Source organism: Tachyglossus aculeatus, chromosome 26 (assembly GCF_015852505.1).
Source record: "Tachyglossus aculeatus isolate mTacAcu1 chromosome 26, mTacAcu1.pri, whole genome shotgun sequence".
In the NCBI taxonomy this organism is placed as follows: domain Eukaryota; kingdom Metazoa; phylum Chordata; class Mammalia; order Monotremata; family Tachyglossidae; genus Tachyglossus; species Tachyglossus aculeatus.
The window spans coordinates 4,513,560-4,532,300 of NC_052091.1; the positions used below are offsets into that span (position 1 = coordinate 4,513,560).

General features: G+C 54.1%; 1 protein-coding gene across 4 annotated transcripts; it reads left to right on the forward strand.

Annotated features, from left to right (window-relative positions):
• On the forward strand, window positions 1-17,937 carry LOC119945871 (transmembrane protein 87A-like). 4 transcript variants are annotated; one of them, XM_038767106.1, is made up of 20 exons: window positions 1-215; window positions 4,644-4,710; window positions 6,047-6,132; window positions 8,358-8,474; window positions 9,665-9,739; window positions 10,823-10,933; window positions 11,021-11,138; window positions 11,310-11,374; window positions 11,509-11,692; window positions 11,787-11,886; window positions 13,236-13,329; window positions 13,622-13,696; window positions 14,577-14,685; window positions 14,815-14,873; window positions 15,122-15,225; window positions 15,716-15,798; window positions 16,679-16,737; window positions 16,931-16,983; window positions 17,498-17,528; window positions 17,625-17,937. In XM_038767106.1, exons 1-20 carry the CDS (start codon window positions 30-32, stop codon window positions 17,664-17,666), a joined length of 1,818 nt encoding a protein of 605 aa, XP_038623034.1. In that variant the 5' UTR covers window positions 1-29; the 3' UTR covers window positions 17,667-17,937. The 4 variants fall into 4 exon arrangements, 3 of the variants coding, with proteins under 3 accessions (XP_038623034.1, XP_038623036.1, XP_038623035.1); XM_038767108.1 differs by having other exon boundaries at window positions 11,602-11,692; XM_038767107.1 differs by having other exon boundaries at window positions 10,826-10,933.
• Window positions 17,938-18,741: the final 804 nt, after the last annotated feature.

Here is an 18,741-nt window from a genome sequence, read left to right on the forward strand (position 1 = left end):
ACGGTCCCTGGGCTCCCGCGAGGACCCGGATGGAGCCGGACCCACCGGAAGGGCCCATGGCGGCCATGGCGCCTGCGGCCCACCATGGCCAGGCCTGCTCCAGGCCCTGGCCCTTGCTCCTCTTCCTCCTCCTCCTCCTCCTCCTCCTCTGGGGCCCCGACTCGGCCCAGGGGGCCGCATCCGAGCCGGGAAGATGGACGGTCACGGCCCACAGCGTGAGTCCTCCCTCCATTGCCCTTCCCAAGCGCTTACTACAGTGCTCTGCACACAGTAAGCACCCTTCAATCAATGAATGAATGAATGTCGAGCCACCCGCCAATCTATATGTGCAAAGTACTTTTACAACTTGTCCTTCCCAAGCGCTTAGTACAGTGCTCTGCACACAGTAAGCACCATGCAATCAGTGAATGAATGAATGAATGTCGAGCCACCCGCCAATCTAGATGTGCAAAGCACTTTTGCAACTTGTCCTTCCCAAGCGCTTAGTACAGTGCTCTGCACACAGTAAGCACCCTTCAATCAATGAATGAATGAATGTCGAGCCACCCGCCCATCTATGTGCAAAGGACTTTTACAACTTGTCCTTCCCAAGCGCTTAGTCCAGTGCTCTGCACACAGTAAGCACCATTCAGTGAATGAATGAATGTCGAGCCACCCGTCCATCTATGTGCAAAGTACTTTTACAACTTGTCCTTCCCAAGCGCTTAGTATAGTGCTCTGCACACAGCACCATTCAATCAATGAATGAATGCCGGCAATCACTGTGCAAAGTACTTTTCCAACTTGTCCTTCCCAAGCGCTTAGTCCAGTGCTCTGCACATAATAAGCGCGATTTAATGAATGAATGAATGTCGAGCCACCCGCCAATCTGTGTGCAAAGTACTCTTACAACTTGTCCTTCCCAAGCGCTTAGTCCAGTGCTCTGCACACAGTAAGCACCCTTCAATCAATGAATGAATGAATGTCGAGCCACCCGCCCATCTATGTGCAAAGGACTTTTACAACTTGTCCTTCCCAAGCGCTTAGTACAGTGCTCTGCACACAGTAAGCACCATTCAATGAATGAATGAATGTCAAGCCACCCGCCCATCTATGTGCAAAGTACTTTTACAACTTGTCCGTCCCAAGCGCTTAGTCCAGTGCTGTGCACACAGTGAGCACCATTCAATCAGTGAATGAATGAATGTCGAGCCACCCGCCAATCATCTATGTGCAAAGTACTTCCTAAGTTGTACAACTTGTCCTTCCCAAGCGCTTAGTCCAGTGCTCTGCACACAGTAAGCACCATTCAGTGAATGAATGAATGTCGTGCCACCCGCCAATCTATGTGCAAAGTACTTTTACAGCTTGTCCTTCCCAAGCGCTTAGTACAGTGCTCTGCACACAGTGAGCACCATTCAATCAGTGAATGAATGAATGTCGAGCCACCCGCCAATCTATGTGCAAAGGACTTTTACAACTTGTCCTTCCCAAGCGCTTAGTACAGTGCTCTGCACACAGTGAGCACCATTCAATCAGTGAATGAATGAATGTCGAGCCACCCGCCAATCTATGTGCAAAGGACTTTTACAGCTTGTCCTTCCCAAGCGCTTAGTACAGTGCTGTGCACACAGTAAGCACCATTCAATCAATGAATGAAGGAATGTCGAGCCACCCGCCAATCTGTGTGCAAAGTACTCTTACAACTTGTCCTTCCCAAGCGCTTAGTCCAGTGCTCTGCACACAGTAAGCACCATTCAGTGAATGAATGAATGTCGTGCCACCCGCCAATCTATGTGCAAAGTACTTTTACAACTTGTCCTTCCCAAGCGCTTAGTACAGTGGTCTGCACACAGTAAGCACCATTCAGTGAATGAATGAATGTCGAGCCACCCGCCAATCTATGTGCAAAGTACTTTTACAACTTGTCCTTCCCGAGCGCTTAGTACAGTGCTCTGCACACAGCACCATTCAATCAATGAGTGAATGAATGTCGAGCCACCCGGCAATCTGTGTGCAAAGTACTTTTACAACTTGTCCTTCCCAAGCGCTTAGTACAGTGCTCTGCACACAGTAAGCACCATTCAATGAATGAATGAATGTCGAGCCACCCGGCAGTCTGTGTGCAAAGTACTTTTACAACTTGTCCTTCCCAAGCGCTTAGTCCAGTGCTCTGCACACAGTAAGCACCATTCAGTGAATGAATGAATGTCGAGCTACCCGCCAATCTATGTGCAAAGTACTTTTACAACTTGTCCTTCCCGAGCGCTTAGTACAGTGCTCTGCACACAGTAAGCACCATTCAGTGAATGAATGAATGTCGAGCCACCCGGCAATCTGTGTGCAAAGTACTTTTACAACTTGTCCTTCCCAAGCGCTTAGTACAGTGCTCTGCACACAGTAAGCACCATTCAATGAATGAATGAATGTCGAGCCACCCGGCAATCTGTGTGCAAAGTACTTTTACAACTTGTCCTTCCCAAGCGCTTAGTACAGTGCTCTGCACACAGTAAGCACCATTCAGTGAATGAATGAATGAATGAATGTCTAGCCACCCGCCAATCTATGTGCAAAGTACTTCCTAAGTTGTACAACTTGTCCTTCCCAAGCGCTTAGTACAGTGCTCTGCACACAGTAAGCACCATTCAGTCAATGAATGAATGACTGAATGAATGTTGAGCCACCCGCCAATCTATGCGCAAAGTACTTTTACAACTTGTCCTTCCCAAGCGCTTAGTACAGTGCTCTGCACACAATAAGCACGATTCAATGAATGAATGAATGTCGAGCCACCCGTCCATCTATGTGCAAAGTACTTTTACAACTTGTCCTTCCCAAGCGCTTAGTACAGTGCTCTGCACACAGTAAGCACCATTCAATGAATGAATGTCGAGCCACCCGGCAATCTATGTGCAACGTACTTCCCAACTTGTACAAGTTGTCCTTCCCAAGCGCTTAGTACAGTGTTCTGCACACAGTAAGCGCTCAATAAATACGAATGAATGAATGAATGTTGATCCACCAGGCAATCCTACTGATGGAGCGCTTACTATGGGCAAAGTACTTCCCAACTTGTACAACTTGTCTTTCCCAAGCGCTTAGTCCAGTGCTCTGCACACAGTAAGCGCTCAATAAATACATACAGTTGAATGAAAGAATGAATGCAAAGCACTGTTCTAGATGCGTGGGAGAGGCCATTCATTCCCCCAGTCGGATTGATCACGCGTGCTGGGGAAAGTACAGTGCAGCTCCCCCTTCTAATAATAATAATAATGCTGGCATTTGTTAAGCGCTTACTATGTGCCAAGCACTGTTCTAAACACTGGGGGGGATCCAAGGTGATCAGGTTGTCCCACAGTCTTCATCCCCATTTGACAGATGAGGTCACTGAGGCCCACAGAATAATACTAATGATGGCATTTGTTAAGCGCTTACTATGTGCAAAGCGCTGTTCTAAGCGCTGGGGGGGATCCAAGGTGATCAGGTGGTCTCATGGGCTCACAGTCTTCATCCCCATTTGACAGATGAGATCACTGAGGCCCACAGAATAATACTAATGATGGCATTTTTTAAGCGCTTACTATGTGCCAAGCACTGTTCTAAGCGCTGGGGGTATCCAAGGTGATCAGGTTGTCCCACGTGGGGCTCACAGTCTTCATCCCCATTTGACAGATGAAGTCACTGAGGCCCACAGAATAATACTAATGATGGCATTTGTTAAGCGCTTACTATGTGCCAAGCACTGTTCTAAGCGCCGGGGGGGTATATCCAAGGTGATCAGGTTGCCCCACGGGGGGCTCCCAGTCTTCATCCCCGTTTTCCAGATGAGGTCACAGAGAAGAGACTTGCCCAAAGTCACCCAGCTGACAAGTAGAGAGGCAGGGTGGCTCAGTGAAAAGAGCCCGGGCTTTGGAGTCAGAGGTCATGGGTTCGAATCCCGGCTCTGCCAATTGTCAGCTGTGTGACTTGAGGCAAGTCACCTCACTTCTCTGTGCCTCAGTCGCCCCATCTGTAAAATGGGGATGAAGACTGTGAGCCCCTGTGGGACAACCTGATCACCTTGTAACCTCGCCAGCGCTTAGAACAGTGCTCTGCACACAGTAAGCGCTTAATAAATGGAGAAGCAGCGTGGCTCAGTGGAAAGAGCCCGGGCTTTGGAGTCAGAGGTCATGGGTTCGTATCCCAGCTCCGCCACATGTCCTCTGTGTGACCTTGGGCAAGCCGCTTCACTTCTCCGAGCCTCAGTCACCTCATCTGTAAAATGGGGATGAAGACTGGGAGCCCCCCGTGGGACAACCTGATCACCTTGTAACCTCCCCAGCGCTTAGAACAGTGCTCTGCACATAGCAAGCGCTTAACAAATGCCGCTATTATTATTATTAATAAATGCTGTTTTAATTTGAAAAAGTGGCGGAGCCGGGATTTGAACCCATGAGCTCGGACTCCAAAGCCCGGGCTCTTCCCACTGAGCCCCGCTGCCCGGCTTCCCGCTTCGGAGCTCTTCCTGCTAATGGGAGATCTTGCCTGGGCGGGCTGGGAGTGGACGGGATGGTGGGGGGAATGGAAGCAGGAGGGTGGATGGCATGGAACTGCTTGGGCTGAGTTGGGGGTGACCCCCCAAGATCCCCTCACTCTAACCTCCTTTCCCTCCCGCTTCCACCCAGAACCGATCCGACAACATCTTCGTCTTCTCGAAAACCATGTTCAATGGGACCCGCATCATCCTCAGTGGTAAGTTGCTTTGGGGTCCCGACCACTTATCGATTCTAGACTGTGAGCCCACCGTTGGGTAGGGACCGTCTCTCTATGTTGCCAACTTGGACTCCCCAAGCGCTCAGTCCAGTGCTCTGCACACAGTAAGCTCTCAATAAATACGATTGAATGAATGAATGAATGACTTTACTATTATATTTATTTTGTCTTGTTAATATGTTTTGTTTTGTTCTCTGTCTCCCCCTTCTAGACTGTGAGCCCCTTGTTGGGCAGGGACCGTCTCTCTATGTTGCTGACTTGTACTTCCCAAGCGCTTAGTCCAGTGCTCTGCACACAGTGAGCTCTCAATAAATACGATTGAATGAATTTGCTATTCTATTTATTTTATCTTGTTAATATGTTTTGTTTTGTTGTCTGTCTCCCCCTTCTAGACTGTGAGCCCGCTGTTGGGTAGGGACCGTCTCTATATGTTGCCAACTTGGACTTCCCAAGCGCTTAGTACAGTGTTTTGCACACAGCAAGCGCTCAATAAATACAATTGAATGAATGAATGAATTTGCAATTCTGTTTATTTTATCTTGTTAATATGTTTTGTTGTCTGTCCCCCCTTTCTAGACTGTGAGCCCGCTGTTGGGTAGGGACCGTCTCTAGATGTTGCCAACTTGGACTTCCCAAGTGCTTAGTCCAGTGCTCCGCACACAGTAAGCGCTCAATAAATACGATTGAATGAATGAATGAATAAATGTGATTGACTGAATGAATGACTGAATGAATGAATTTACTATTCTATTTATTTTATCTTGTTAATATGTTTTGTTTTGTTGTCTGTCCCCCCTTTCTAGACTGTGAACCCACTGTTGGGTAGGGACCGTCTCTATATGTCGCCAACTTGTACTTCCCAAGCGCTTAGTACAGTGCTCTGCACACAGTAAGCGCTCAATAAATACAATTGAATGAATGAATAAATGAATTTACTATTCTATTCATTTTATCTTGTTAATATGTTTTGTTGTCTGCCTCCCCCTTCTAGACTGTGAGCCCGCTGTTGGGTAGGGACCGTCTCTCGATGTTGCCGACTTGGACTTCCCAAGCGCTTAGTCCAGTGCTCTGCACACAGTAAGCGCTCAATAAATATGATTGAATGAATGAATATCTGTTCCCCTGCCTGATCATCCTGTACGTGTCCCAGCATTTAGTCCGACGCTTGGCATTTAGTAAGCGCTTAAATACCACAATTATTATTATTTCTCCGCTGGGACATGGACGGGCAGCCCAGGAGTTGGGGGGTGGAAGTGGGGCAGAGTAGCCGTCGGCGGGACCCCCCTTGCTGACCCCTCGCCTCCTCCTGCCCCAGCCACTGAGATCTGCGAGGAGGGGACGACGTTCAATATCACGTGGTACCTGCGCAGCTCCCGTTGCCATGACGAGGTCAACATTGACGTGAGTATGCGTGTGTTTGAGTGCACGCGTGTGGAGGGAGACCCACTGCCTGATGATGATGATGACGATGGTATTTGTTAAGCGCCAACTATGTGCCGAGCACCACTTCAAGCGCTGGGGTAGAGACAAGGTAATCAGGTTGTCCCGCGTGGGGCTCACAGTCCTCATCCCCGTTTTCCAGAGGAGGTAACTGAGGCCCAGAGAATCAATCAATCAGTCAATCGTATTTATTGAGCACTTACTGTGTGCAGAGCACTGTACTAAGCGCTTGGGAAGTCCAAGTTGGCAACATGTAGAGACGGTCCCTACCCAATAGCAGAGAAGCGAAGTGACTTGCCCAGAGTCACACAGCTGACGAGTGGCGGAGCCGGGATTATTCACTCATTCATTCAGTTGTATTTATTGAGTGCTTACTGTGTGCAGAGCACAGTACTGAGCGCTTGGGAAGTACAAGTTGGTGACATATAGGCCCTACTGAGAGCTCACCTCCTCCAGGAGCCCTTCCCAGACTGAGCCCCTTCCTTCCTCTCCCCCTCGTCCCCCTCTCCATCCCCCCCGTCTTACCTCCTTCCCTTCCCCACAGCACCTGTATATATGCTTGTACATATTTATTACTCTATTTATTTATTTATTTATTTATATATTTATTTTACTTGTACATATCTATTCTATTTTATTTTGTAGTATGTTTGGTTTTGTCTCCCCCTTTTAGACTGTGAGCCCACTGTTGGGTAGGGACTGTCTCTTTGTGTTGCCAATTTGTACTTCCCAAGCGCTTAGAACAGTGCTCTGCACACAGTAAGCGCTCAATAAATACGATTGATGATGATGATGATGATATAGGGACGGGATTAGAACCTCTGACTCCCAAGCCTGGGTTCTTCCCACTTATCTTGGTATTTAAGTGCTAACTGTGCTGAGCACCGCTGCAAGCGCTGGGGTAGATACAAGGTAATCAGGTTGTCCCACGTGGGGCTCACAGTCCTCATCCCCATTTTCCAGAGGAGGTAACTGAGGCCCAGAGAATCAATCAATCGTATTTATTGAGCGCTTACTGTGTGCAGAGCACTGTACTAACCGCTTGGGAAGTCCAAGTTGGCAACACATAGACGGTCCCTACCCAACAGCAGAGAAGCGAAGTGACTTGCCCAGAGTCACACAGCTGACGAGTGGCGGAGCCAGGATTATTCACTCATTCATTCAGTCGTCTTTATTGAGCGCTTACTGTGTGCAGAGCACTGTACTAAGCGTTTGGGAAGTTGGCGACATATAGGGACGGGATTAGAACCTCTGGCTCCCAAGCCCGGGCTCTTCCCACTTATCTTGGTATTTAAGCGCTAACTATGTGCCGAGCACTAAGCCACGCTGCTTCCCTGTCATCATCATCAATTGTATTTATTGAGCGCTTACTGTGTGCAGAGCACTGTACTAAGCGCTTGGGAAGTCCAAGTTGGCAACATATAGAGACAGTCCCTACCCAATAGTGGGCTCACAGTCTAAAAGGGGGATACAGAGAACAAAACCAAACATACTAACAAAATAAAATAAATAGAATAGATATGTACAAGCGAAATAAATAAATAAATAGAGTAATAAATATGTACAAACATATATACATATATACAGGTGCTGTGGGGAAGGGAAGGAGGTAAGATGGGGGAATGGAGAGGGGGACGAGGGGGAGAGGAAGGAAGGGGCTCAGTCTGGGAAGGCCTCCCGGAGGAGTTGAGCTCTCAGTAGGGCCTTGAAGGGAGGAAGAGAGCCAGCTTGGCGGATGGGCAGAGGGAGGGAGGGCATTCCAGGCCTGGGGAAGGACGTGGGCCGGGGGTCGATGGAGGGACAGGCGAGAACGAGGTATGGGGAGGAGATTAGCGGCGGCAGAGGAGCGGAGGGTGCGGGCTGGGCTGGAGAAGGACAGAAGGGAGGTGAGGTAGAAGGGGGCCAGGGGATGGACAGCCTGGAAGCCCAGGGTGAGGAGTTTCTGCCTGATGCGCAGATTGATTGGTAGCCACTGGAAATTTTTGAGGAACTGTTCCCTGTGGAACAGTGCTTTGCACAGAGTAAGCGCTTCCTAAATGCCATCGTTATTATGGGACCCCAGGCTGCGGGCCAGCAGTTTGGGGGCAGCATGGGGGGACGGGAGAGCCGGAGGGGAGGCGGGGAGCCGGAGGCCTCCCTTCCCGTGGGACGGGGGAGCGGCGATAACCTTCCCTCCCCATCCCCAGGAGCAGAAAGCGGCCGAGTACCTGCGGTTCCCCTCCCTGCAGCAGTCGGAGGAAGGCTCGGGCTTCTTCGTCTTCTTCACCCTCGGACCCATCAACTGCAGCAGTCTGGGGCACAAGGTGACCTTCCCCGTCCCCCTCCCCTCGGGGAACGCGTGCAAGGCATTCATTCATTCATTCAATCATATTTATTGAGCGCTTACTGTGTGCTGAGCACTGTACTAAGCGCTTGGGAAGGACAATTTGGCAACAGATAGAGACAATCCCTACCCACGACAGGCTCCAGAAGCTATACTACTACATGCATTCACATAAAGATCCCAGTAATTTCAGCCCCATTGACGATCCGCTGTCACCAGAAAAGGACAAACGTATGACACAGAGAAAATGACCAAGTCTTCCTTTCCCACCACCCTGACCATTAATAATGAAATACTATTATTAATCACAGTAATAATAACGATGGCGTTTGTTAAGCGCTTACTATGTGCAAAGCACCGTTCTAAGCGCTGAGGGGGATACAAGGTGATCACGTGGTCCCAAGTGGGGCTCACCGTCCTAATCCCCATTTTACAGATGAAGTAACCGAGGCTCGGAGAAGTTAAGTGACTTGCCCAAGGTCACACAGCACTGTACCAAGCGCTGGGCGAGACGCCCAGGGGCGCGAAACGGAGACGGGCCCCGGCCTTCGAGGGGCTCGTCCTCTAAGGGGGCGGGAGGTTGATGAGGTTATTTATTTATTTTACTTGTACATATCTATTCTATTTACTTTATTTTGTTAGTATGTTTGGTTTTGTGCTCTGTCTCCCCCTTTTAGACTGTGAGCCCGCTGTTGGGTAGGGACTGTCTCTCTATGTTGCCAACTTGGACTTCCCAAGCGCTTAGTACAGTGCTCTGCACACAGTAAGCTCTCAATAAATACGATTGATTGATTGATTGATTATTCCCCCTTTTAGACTGTGAGCCCACTGTTGGGTAGGGACTGTCTCTATATGTTGCCAACTTGGACTTCCCAAGCGCTTAGTACAGTGCTCTGCACACAGTAAGCGCTCAATAAATACGATTGATTGATTGATTGATTATTCCCCCTTTTAGACTGTGAGCCCACTGTTGGGTAGGCAGTGTCTCTATATGTTGCCAACTTGGACTTCCCAAGCGCTTAGTACAGTGCTGTGCACACAGTAAGCGCTTAATAAATACGATTGATGATGATGATGATGATGTGAAGGGACTGGACCCATTTTCCGCCTCCACCGCTGCCTGTCTGGAAGTCCTTGCGGGTGTCTAACCCCCCACCCCCCTTGCTGCAGCTCCTGTCGTTTTTCCCACCTTCCCAACTGAAGCATCCTGAGTTTCTCCACCCCAAGCCCCTCATCCTGCCGCAGGTGAGTTATTGATCTCCCTGGGGGTGTTACCGGGCTTGGCTTGGGTCGGGAGACGCTTGGGGAAGAGGGGGTAAGGCAGTCACTCAGTCGCGCTTACGGGGTGCAGCATACTGTACTAAGCGCTTGGGAGAGGACAAAATACAAGAGGCAGACTCCCTGCCCACAGTGCGCTTATGGTCTAGAGATGGGATGGGGTTGTGTGTTGGGGGGTGTCCCCTTGTCTCTATAGAAGCAGCGTGGCTCAGTGGAAAGAGCCCGGGCTTTGGAGTCAGAGGTCATGGGTTCCAATCCCGGCTCCGCCAATTGTCAGCTGGGTGACTTTGGGCGAGTCACTTCACTTCTCTGGGCCTCAGTTCCCTCATCTGGAAAATGGGGATGAAGACTGTGAGCCCCCCGTGGGACAACCTCATCATCATCATCATCATCGATCATATTTATTGAGCGCTTACTATGTGCAGAGCACTGTACTAAGCACTTGGGAAGTACAAATTGGCACCATAATAGAGACCTGATCACCTTGTAACCTCCCCAGTGCGTAGAACAGTGCTTTGCACAGAGTAAGCACTCAATAATAATAATAATAATAATTGGCATTTGTTAAGCGCTTACTCTGTGCAAAGCACTGTTCTAAGCGCTGGGGAGGATACAGGGTGGTCAGGTTGCCCCACGTGGGGCTCACGGTCTTCATCCCCATTTGACAGATGAGGTAACTGAGGCTCAGAGAAGTGAAGTGACTCGCCCAAGATCACCCAGCAGACATGGGGCGGAGCCGGGATTCGAACCCATGACCTCTGACTCCAAAGCCCGGGCTCTTTCCACTGAGCCACGCTGCTTCTCTCAATAAATGCTATCATTATTATTAGAAGCAATGCTCTGATCGTCCCCCTTCCCACCCCGGGCTGGGCTTCCCCATCCCACCCTTGCGCTGCATTCTGCTGGCCCCTCCCGGGAATCTGGTCTCCCCTCTTCCCCGGGATTGTCCGAGGCCTCTGGGGGAGAGGTGGGCAGGGGCGGGGGGCGGGAAATGATGCAGCGAAGGGGGCCGGTGGCCCGCACTGACCGCTGTTCCGTCCGCCGGGCCAGCAGCAGCCGCAGCAGCAGGTGGCCGGCCCGCAGCAGCCCGGGACCCCGGGGCCCGAGCCGGAGCCGCCGGCCCCGAGCGAGGCGCGAGGTGCTCGGGGCGGGAAAGACGAGGTGAGGCGGGGGCGGCGGGGGACGACGGGAGACCCGAGGCGACCGGCCCGCGTGCTGACATGGGGGGGTTGGGGCGGCTCCTTTCAGGCGTCACGCGTGGGCTTGGCGGCGGCAGCCCAGACGTGGGAGGACGGGCCCTACGTCTTCGTGCTGAGGATCGGCGCCGCCTCCGTCCGCAGCCCTGCCTCTTACTGGGCGGTGACAGGTAGCCGGCTGCTCGCCCACCCCTCTCCAGGGCCGGGGGTGTCCCGGGAGGTGGGGGCCGGCCCCAACCGGGGCGAGGGGGCCGTCGCTCACCTCCTCTGCCTCTCCGGGGGTTCCCGCCCGTCCGGCCGCCGGACCGTCCCTGCCTGGGCCGCCTCGCCCCCCTTCCCAGTGGACGTCCAGATGAAGCACCCCCGCCACCTCTACATCTCGGCCTCGGAGTGGCCCCTCATGGCGGTGAGATCCCCCGGGGGAGCGAGGGCTGGTGGGAGACGCAGCCGTCCCGGGGGTGGCAGTCGGAGGGATTTGCGGGATTTGTCCCCTCCGCTCCAACCCCTCCCTCCCCGCGGCGGTCCGTCCCCCCCCCCCAGTTCTATATGGCCATGTGCGTGGTGTACGTGTGCTACGCGGCGCTGTGGCTGCTGCTGCTGGCGTGGCACTGGCGCGACCTGCTGCGGATCCAGCTGTGGGTGGGCGGCGTGGTGCTGCTGGGCATGGTGGAGAAGGCCGTGGCCTACGCCCAGCTGCAGGCGCTGCAGACCCACGGCACGGCAGGTGAGCGGGCGGCCGGGCCAGGCGGGGACCGGGCCGGGCGGCCGGGGCCGAGGGCCGGGTATCTGACCCGCCCCGCCCCGCCCCACCCCTCCAGTGCCCGCGGCCGTGGTGTTTGCCGAGGTGCTGTGTGCTGTCAAACGGACGCTGGCGCGGGTCCTGGTCATCATCGCCAGCCTGGGCTACGGCATCGTCAAGTGAGAGGGCCCCGCCTCCTCTCCTCCATCATCTCCTCCCCCCCCCCCCCCCCCCCCGGCGCCTTCTCTTTCTCTTTCTCCCCCCCCCCCCCCCCAACCCTTCTCACCCTTCTCCCCGCTCAGGGCCTGGAATGCCCTCCCTCTGCCCATCCGCCAAGCTAGCTGTCTTCCTCCCTTCGAGGCCCTGCTGAGAGCTCACCTCCTCCAGGAGGCCTTCCCAGACTCAGCCCCTTCCTTCGTCTCCCCCCCGTCCCCCTCTCCATCCCCCCATCTTACCTCCTTCCCTTCCCCACTGCACCTGTATATATGTATATATGCTTGCACATATTTATTACTCTATTTATCTATTTATTTAATTTACTTGTACATAGCTATTCTATTTATTTTATTTTGTTAGTATGTTTGGTTTTGTTCTCTGTCTCCCCCTTTTAGGCTGTGAGCCCAATTACTCTATTTATCTATTTATTTATTTATTTTACTTGTACATATCTATTCTATTTATTTTATTTTGTTAGTATGTTTGGTTTTGTTCTCTGTCTCCCCCTTTTAGGCTGCAAGCCCACTGTTGGGTAGGGACTGTCTCTATATGTTGCCAATTTGTACTTCACAAGCGCTTAGTACAGTGCTCTGCACATAGTAAGCACTCAATAAATGCGATTGATGATGATGATGAGGGTGAGGCCCCAGCAGCTCCCGTCCCCACCCCCGTGGGTGTCTCTTTCATTCATTCAGTCGTATTTATTGAGCGCTTCCTGTGTGCAGAGCACTGGACTAAGCACTTGGGAAGTCCAAGTTGGCAACATCTAGGGACGGTCCCTACTCACCAGTGGGCTCACAGTGTAGAAGAGAAGCAGCGTGGCTCAGTGGAAAGAGCCCGGGCTTTGGAGACAGAGGTCATGGGTTCGAATCCCGGCTCCGCCACGTATCTTATTTTATTTTGTTAGTATGTTTGGTTTTGTTCTCTGTCTCCCCCTTTTAGACTGTGAGCCCACTGCTGGGTAGGGACTGTCTATATGTTACCAACTTGTACTTCCTGAGCGCTTAGTACAGTGCTCTGCACACAGTAAGCGCTCAATAAATACGATTGATGATGATATCTGCCGTGTGACTTTGGACAAGTCACTTCACTTCTCTGCGCCTCAGTTCCCTCATCTGTAAAAATGGGGTTTGACTGTGAGCCCCACGTGGGACAACCTGATCATCTTGTATCCCCCCCAGCGCTTAGAACAGTGCTTTGCACATAGTAAGCGCTTAACAAATGCAATTATTATTAGAAGGGGGAGACGGAGAACAAAACAAAACATATTATCGAAATAAAATAATTAGAATAAACATGTCTCTGCCTCCAGACCCCGGCTGGGCGTCCTGCTGAACCGAGTGGTGGGCGTGGGCCTGCTCTACCTTGCCTTCTCCCTCCTGGAGGGTCTGCTCAGAGTCCAGACGGTAAGTGCGGGGCTGCGGCCGTCCGCTCCGCTCCCCTCCCGTCCCCAACTCACTTTTCCTTCCCCTTCCTTCCCCTCCTGGCCGCCCCATCCCTTCTCTCAAGCCTCCGTTGCCAAACCCCCCCAGTGGGAAAGGTTGCCTCCTCCACTTTCTCTTCCTCCCTCCCTCCCTTCCCTAGAGACCCGCCTCTTGTGCCCTCTTCTCCTTCTCCTTCTCCTCCTCCTCCTCCTCTCCTCCTCCTCCTCCTCCCCTGGCCGCCCCCAGTGACCCCGCCTCATCCCCCCGCCCCCAGGAGCGGAATGCCCCCGCCGTGACGCTGGGCTGTGAGGTGGTCTTGGCATTTGTGGATTCCTGCATCGTGTGGTGGATATCCTTGTCGGAGGACACTCCCCGGGCCCCTTCCCCAGCCTGGCCCGGGCCCCCGCCAATACCCAGACACACACCCCCGGAGCGAGAGGCCGGGTGGGGGTCGCCTGCTGCAGGCCTACCTTGCTGGTTCCCCTGCTTCCATCATTATTATTATTATTATTATTCCCCCTTCTCTTGCCACTCCGGCTGCCGCCCGTCTGTCCGTCCGTCTGTTTGATTTTTGATTTTAGGAGGCCTTCCCAGACTGAGCCCCCTCCTCCCTCCCCCTCCTTACCTCCTTCCCTTCCCCACACACCTGTATATATGTTGGTATGTATTTATTACTCTATTTTATAGGTACATATTTATTCTATTTATTTTATTTTGTTAATACGTTTTGTTCTCTGTCTCCCCCTTCTAGACTGTGAGCCCACTGTTGGGTAGGGACCGTCTCTATGTGTTGCCAACTTGGCCTTCCTAAGCGCTTAGTCCAGTGCTCTGCACACAGTAAGCGCTCAATAAATATGATTGATTGATTGGTTGTGTCTGGCTGGGCGATTACTGTCCGTCTGTCTGTCTGTCCCTCCCTCCCCAGGCGCAGGATGACCTGCTCCTTCTGGCAGCTATTCCCCTCGCCCTTCTGGATTCTGCCCTGGCCTTGTGGATATCCTGCCAACTCCACCCCCGCTGTGCCTGCCCACCCCCCACCCCCAGCCTCTCCTCTTCTTCTTCGGGGTCCGGTTTTGCTCTTCGGGGGGCTAGGGGGGCCGTGATTGTGTCTGGAGTTTGCAAGGGGGGGGGGGGGGGGGGATGGTTTAGAGGTTTCCCCGGAGAGGGAGGGAGGGAGCGGGCGGTCCCGGCCCACGGCTGGATGCTCCTTGACCCGCCCGCCCGCCCACATCCTGGTGAGCCTGGTCCAGACCATGAAGCTGCTGCGGCTGCGGAGGAACGTGGTGAAGCTGTCGCTCTACCGCCACTTCACCAACACGCTCATCTTCGCCGTCATCGGTCAGCTGCCGGCGGCGGGGCTGGGGCGGGGGGGGGGGGGACCGCGGGGCAGGGCGGGAGGCGGAACCCAGGACCCGCGCCCCGCCCCCGTTTGACCCTCCCCTTCCCCCCCGCCGTCGTGCCCCGCAGCCTCGGTCATCTTCATCATCTGGACCACCAAGACCTTCCGCCTTGCCAAGTGCCAGTCGGTGAGCGCCGGAGGGTGAGGGTCTGCCCAGCTGGGCGGATCTGGCGGCCAGGGGGTTGTGCCAATCCCCGGGCTCAGCGGCCTCCGGGGCCGGGGAGGGCCACGGATGGATGTGGTCGGATGCCTGCTGCCGGAGGGTTGACCCCGGCAGCCCGGGAATTTGGGGTGCGGGCCAGCAGGAAGGGGACGGCAGGGGACGGGGACGGGCGGCCTCCTCCTTGCTGACCTGTGGCGGCGGGGACGGGGCAGGACTGGCGGGAACTGTGGATCGACGATGCGTTCTGGCGCTTCCTCTTCTCGCTCGTCCTGCTCGTCATCATGTTCCTGTGGCGGCCGTCCGCCAACAGCCAGAGGTGAATGGGGGCGGCCACGTTTCTCCCCCCCTCACCCCATCCCCCTGTCCCCGCCTCCTATCCTGTCCTCTTGTCCTGGCCCCTTAGAGCACAGGCCTGACAGTCGGAACTAATCCCAACTCTGTCACCTTGGGCAAGTCACTTCACTTCTCCGGGCCTCATCTCCCTCATGGGAAGAAGAGTGTGAGCCTCATGTGGAACAGGGCCTGTGTCCAACCCGAAGAACTTGTTTCTATCCCATCACTCAGAACGGTGCTTGGCACAAAGTGCTTAACCAGAACCGTAATTATTGTCTTTATCCTCGTGTCCCGGCCACCTGTCCCAGCCCCTCATCCCGGCGCCCTACTCCATCCATCCGTCCCGGCCCCCCGCCCATTTCCAGCCTCCTATCCCTTCCTTTTGTCGTGGCCTCCTACCCCCAGCCCCCGCCCCGTTTTTCCATCCTCCCGGCCCAGCCTCCCCTCAGCAGGGACTCCTTGTGCCCTCTCAGGTACGCCTTCATGCCCCTGGTAGAGGATGGTAGCGAGGAGGAGGAGGAAGAGGAAGAGGAGCACACAGTGCATGCAGCCTTTGGTAAGGATACTCTGCGATCCGCCCTCCCCCACTTCCTTGGGGGGCAGTTTCAGCCCCTGCAGCCGTAATAATAATAATATTGACAGCATTTATTAAGCGCTTACGATGCACAAAGCACTGTTCTAAGCGCTGGGGAGGTTACAAGGAATCAGGTTGTCCCACGGGGGGCTCACAGTCTTCATCCTTGTACTTCCCAAGTGCTTAGTCCAGTGCTCTGCACACAGTAAGCGCTCAATAAATAAGATTGAATTGAATGAATGAATGAATTGTACGTATTTATTACTCTATTCATTTTACTTGAACATATTTATTCTATTTATGTTACTTTGTTAATATGTTTTGTTTTGTTGTCCGTCTCCCCCTTCTAGACTGTGAGCCCACTGTTGGGTAGGGACCGTCTCTCTATGTTGCCAGCATGGACTTCCCAAGCGCTTAGTCCAGTGCTCTGCACACAGTAAGTGCTCAATAAATACGATTGAATGAATGAATCCTCATACAGATAAGGGAACTGAGGCCCAGAGAAGCTAAGTGACTTGCCCCGAGTCACCCAGCTGACAGTTGGCGGAGGCGGGATTAGAACCCACGGCCTTGGACTCCCAAGCCCGGGCTCCCCCTTCTAGACTGTGAGCCCACTGTTGGGTAGGGACTGTCTCTATGTGTTGCCAACTTGTACTTCCCAAGCGCTTAGTCCAGTGCTCTGCACACAGTAAGCGCTCAATAAATACGATTGATTTCCACTGAGCCACGCTGCTTCTCTGGGTCACCCTTCCTTCAATTCATTCATTCATTCATTCAATCGTATTTATTGAGCGAGATACCAGTCCCACTCCCCTCCCCACCCCCACGGTGACCCCCCACATCCCTCCTCCCCCCGACCCAGGAACCAAGATGAGAAGCAGCAAGAACGAGATAAACGGGATCCTGAAGCCGAACCGGGCGGTGAGCTGGGAGGGCTGACGGGGGGGCGGGCAGAGGGACGGAGGGTGGTGGGGAATTGGCCCTTCTGCTTCCCGTGGCTCCGTCCCGTACCCCTTGGGCCCCGGGGGATGGTGAGGAGGAGAAGGACTGAGGCTGCCGGGACACCTCTCCTGGGGCTCCCCCCGACCACCTCCCCTCACTCCTTGCTCCCCAGGATGAAGACCTCAAGTGGGTGGAGGAGAATATTCCCTCTTCCATGGCGGACGCGTGAGTGACACCCCCCCGGTTGAGAACGAGTCCCAGGAAGGAGAGGGTAGCCCCCCGCATCTCCCGTGGCCCTTCCCCCGGCCTGGTGGGAGAGAACGCAAGCGGAAGGCCCGTTGCGGACCCCAGCTGGCCCGTCCCGCTTCCTCCTTCCCCCTGGGGTCCGGCGGGAGCCGTGGAGCCAGGGGGTGGAGACCTGGGAACGGTTTAGGCGGAGGAGCTTCTGCCCGAGGCCGGGCCAGGCCAAGGACCGGAAAGCGGGGACGGAGGCCGCAGCCCCCAGGGCGGAGGGTCGGGGGACCCACTGGCCGAGCCTTGAATCCCCCGGCCAGGCCGGGGGCGCGTGAGCACGGGGGTCCTGTCCCCAGTGGGAGGGTCTCGATCATCTCCTGGCCGAGCTGGCGGGGCTGGACTCGCGTCCCCGGCTGACAGCGAAAACACTTTTGGGGTCTGGGGTGGTCTGCCCGCGTTCCCACCCGTCACCCCGGCCTGCTGACCTCTGACCTCTCTCCCTCAGCATGCTCCCTCCCCTCCTGGACTCTGACGAGGTGAGTATCGCCTCGCCCCCACTCCTACCCCTCAAGGCCTTTCCCCCCCCCACTGCCCCCTTTTATCCTGTCCCCAAATCTCTTTTCTCCCCACAGGAAACCGTCACCACCCAGTTTGAGATGTCGAAGATGGAGTGAGGGGACGTGCGTGCGTGTGTGAGAGATATGTCCCCAGGGCCCTGCCGGGGAACGAGGCTGTACATAGTGTAAATGGTTCAAAGATTATTTTATTATAACTCATCTTTTTCTAACGGGGAGGGGCAGTGGGGCCCCGGCCCCCAACCAATTGAGGGTGTGTCCTCATTCCCCGCCCCCCAACTGAAGCTGCAGATGGCCGTGCCCGCTTCCCCTCCGCCCTGGTCTAACTTATGAGTGTGTCCGGCCCCCATTAAAGCCGGATGTAACCGAACCCCTCCGTTCCCCGACTCTGTCTCCGACCCCGGGAGTGAGGGAGGGATGGTGTGATTTATGGGCCAGGCAGGGGCCTGGGGGGTGGCAAGAGGGTACGCGGCCTTTGCCATTGATGGTCCAGTGACGGGGGACCGGGGGACCCCACGGTTTAGGCCAGTGGGGGTGGGGGGGCAAGAAGGTACCCTGCTGAGAAGCAGCGTGGCTCAGTGGAAAGAGCCCGGGCTTGGGAGTCAGAGGTCATGGGTTAATAATAATAATAATAATGGTGATTTTTAAGTGCTTACTAGGTGCAAAGCACTGTTCTAAGCTCTGGGGAGGTTACAAGTTGATCAGGTTGTCCCACAGGGGGCTGACAGTCTTCATCCCCATTTTCCAGATGAGGGAACTGAGGCCCAGAGAAGTGAAGTGACTTGCCCAAAGTCACCCAGCTGACAAGTGGCGGAGCTGGGATTTGAACCCACGACCTCTGACTCCAAAGCCCGGGCTCTTTCCACTGAGCCACGCTGCTTCTCAAATCTTAATCCCGGCTCCGCCACTTCTCCGCCGTGTTCCTTTGGGGAAGTCACTTCACTTCTCTGGGCCTCAGTCCCCTCATCTGTCAAATGGGGATGAAGACTGTGAGCCTCCCGTGGGACAACCTGATCACCTTGTAACCTCCCCAGCACTTAGAACTGTCTTTTGCACATAGTACGTGCTTAATAAATGCCATCATTATTATTACGCTGTGGTTTATGCTCAAGTGAGGGGGAACCGGGGGGATCGCACACAGTCTTCTAGACTGTGAGCCCACTGTTGGGAAGGG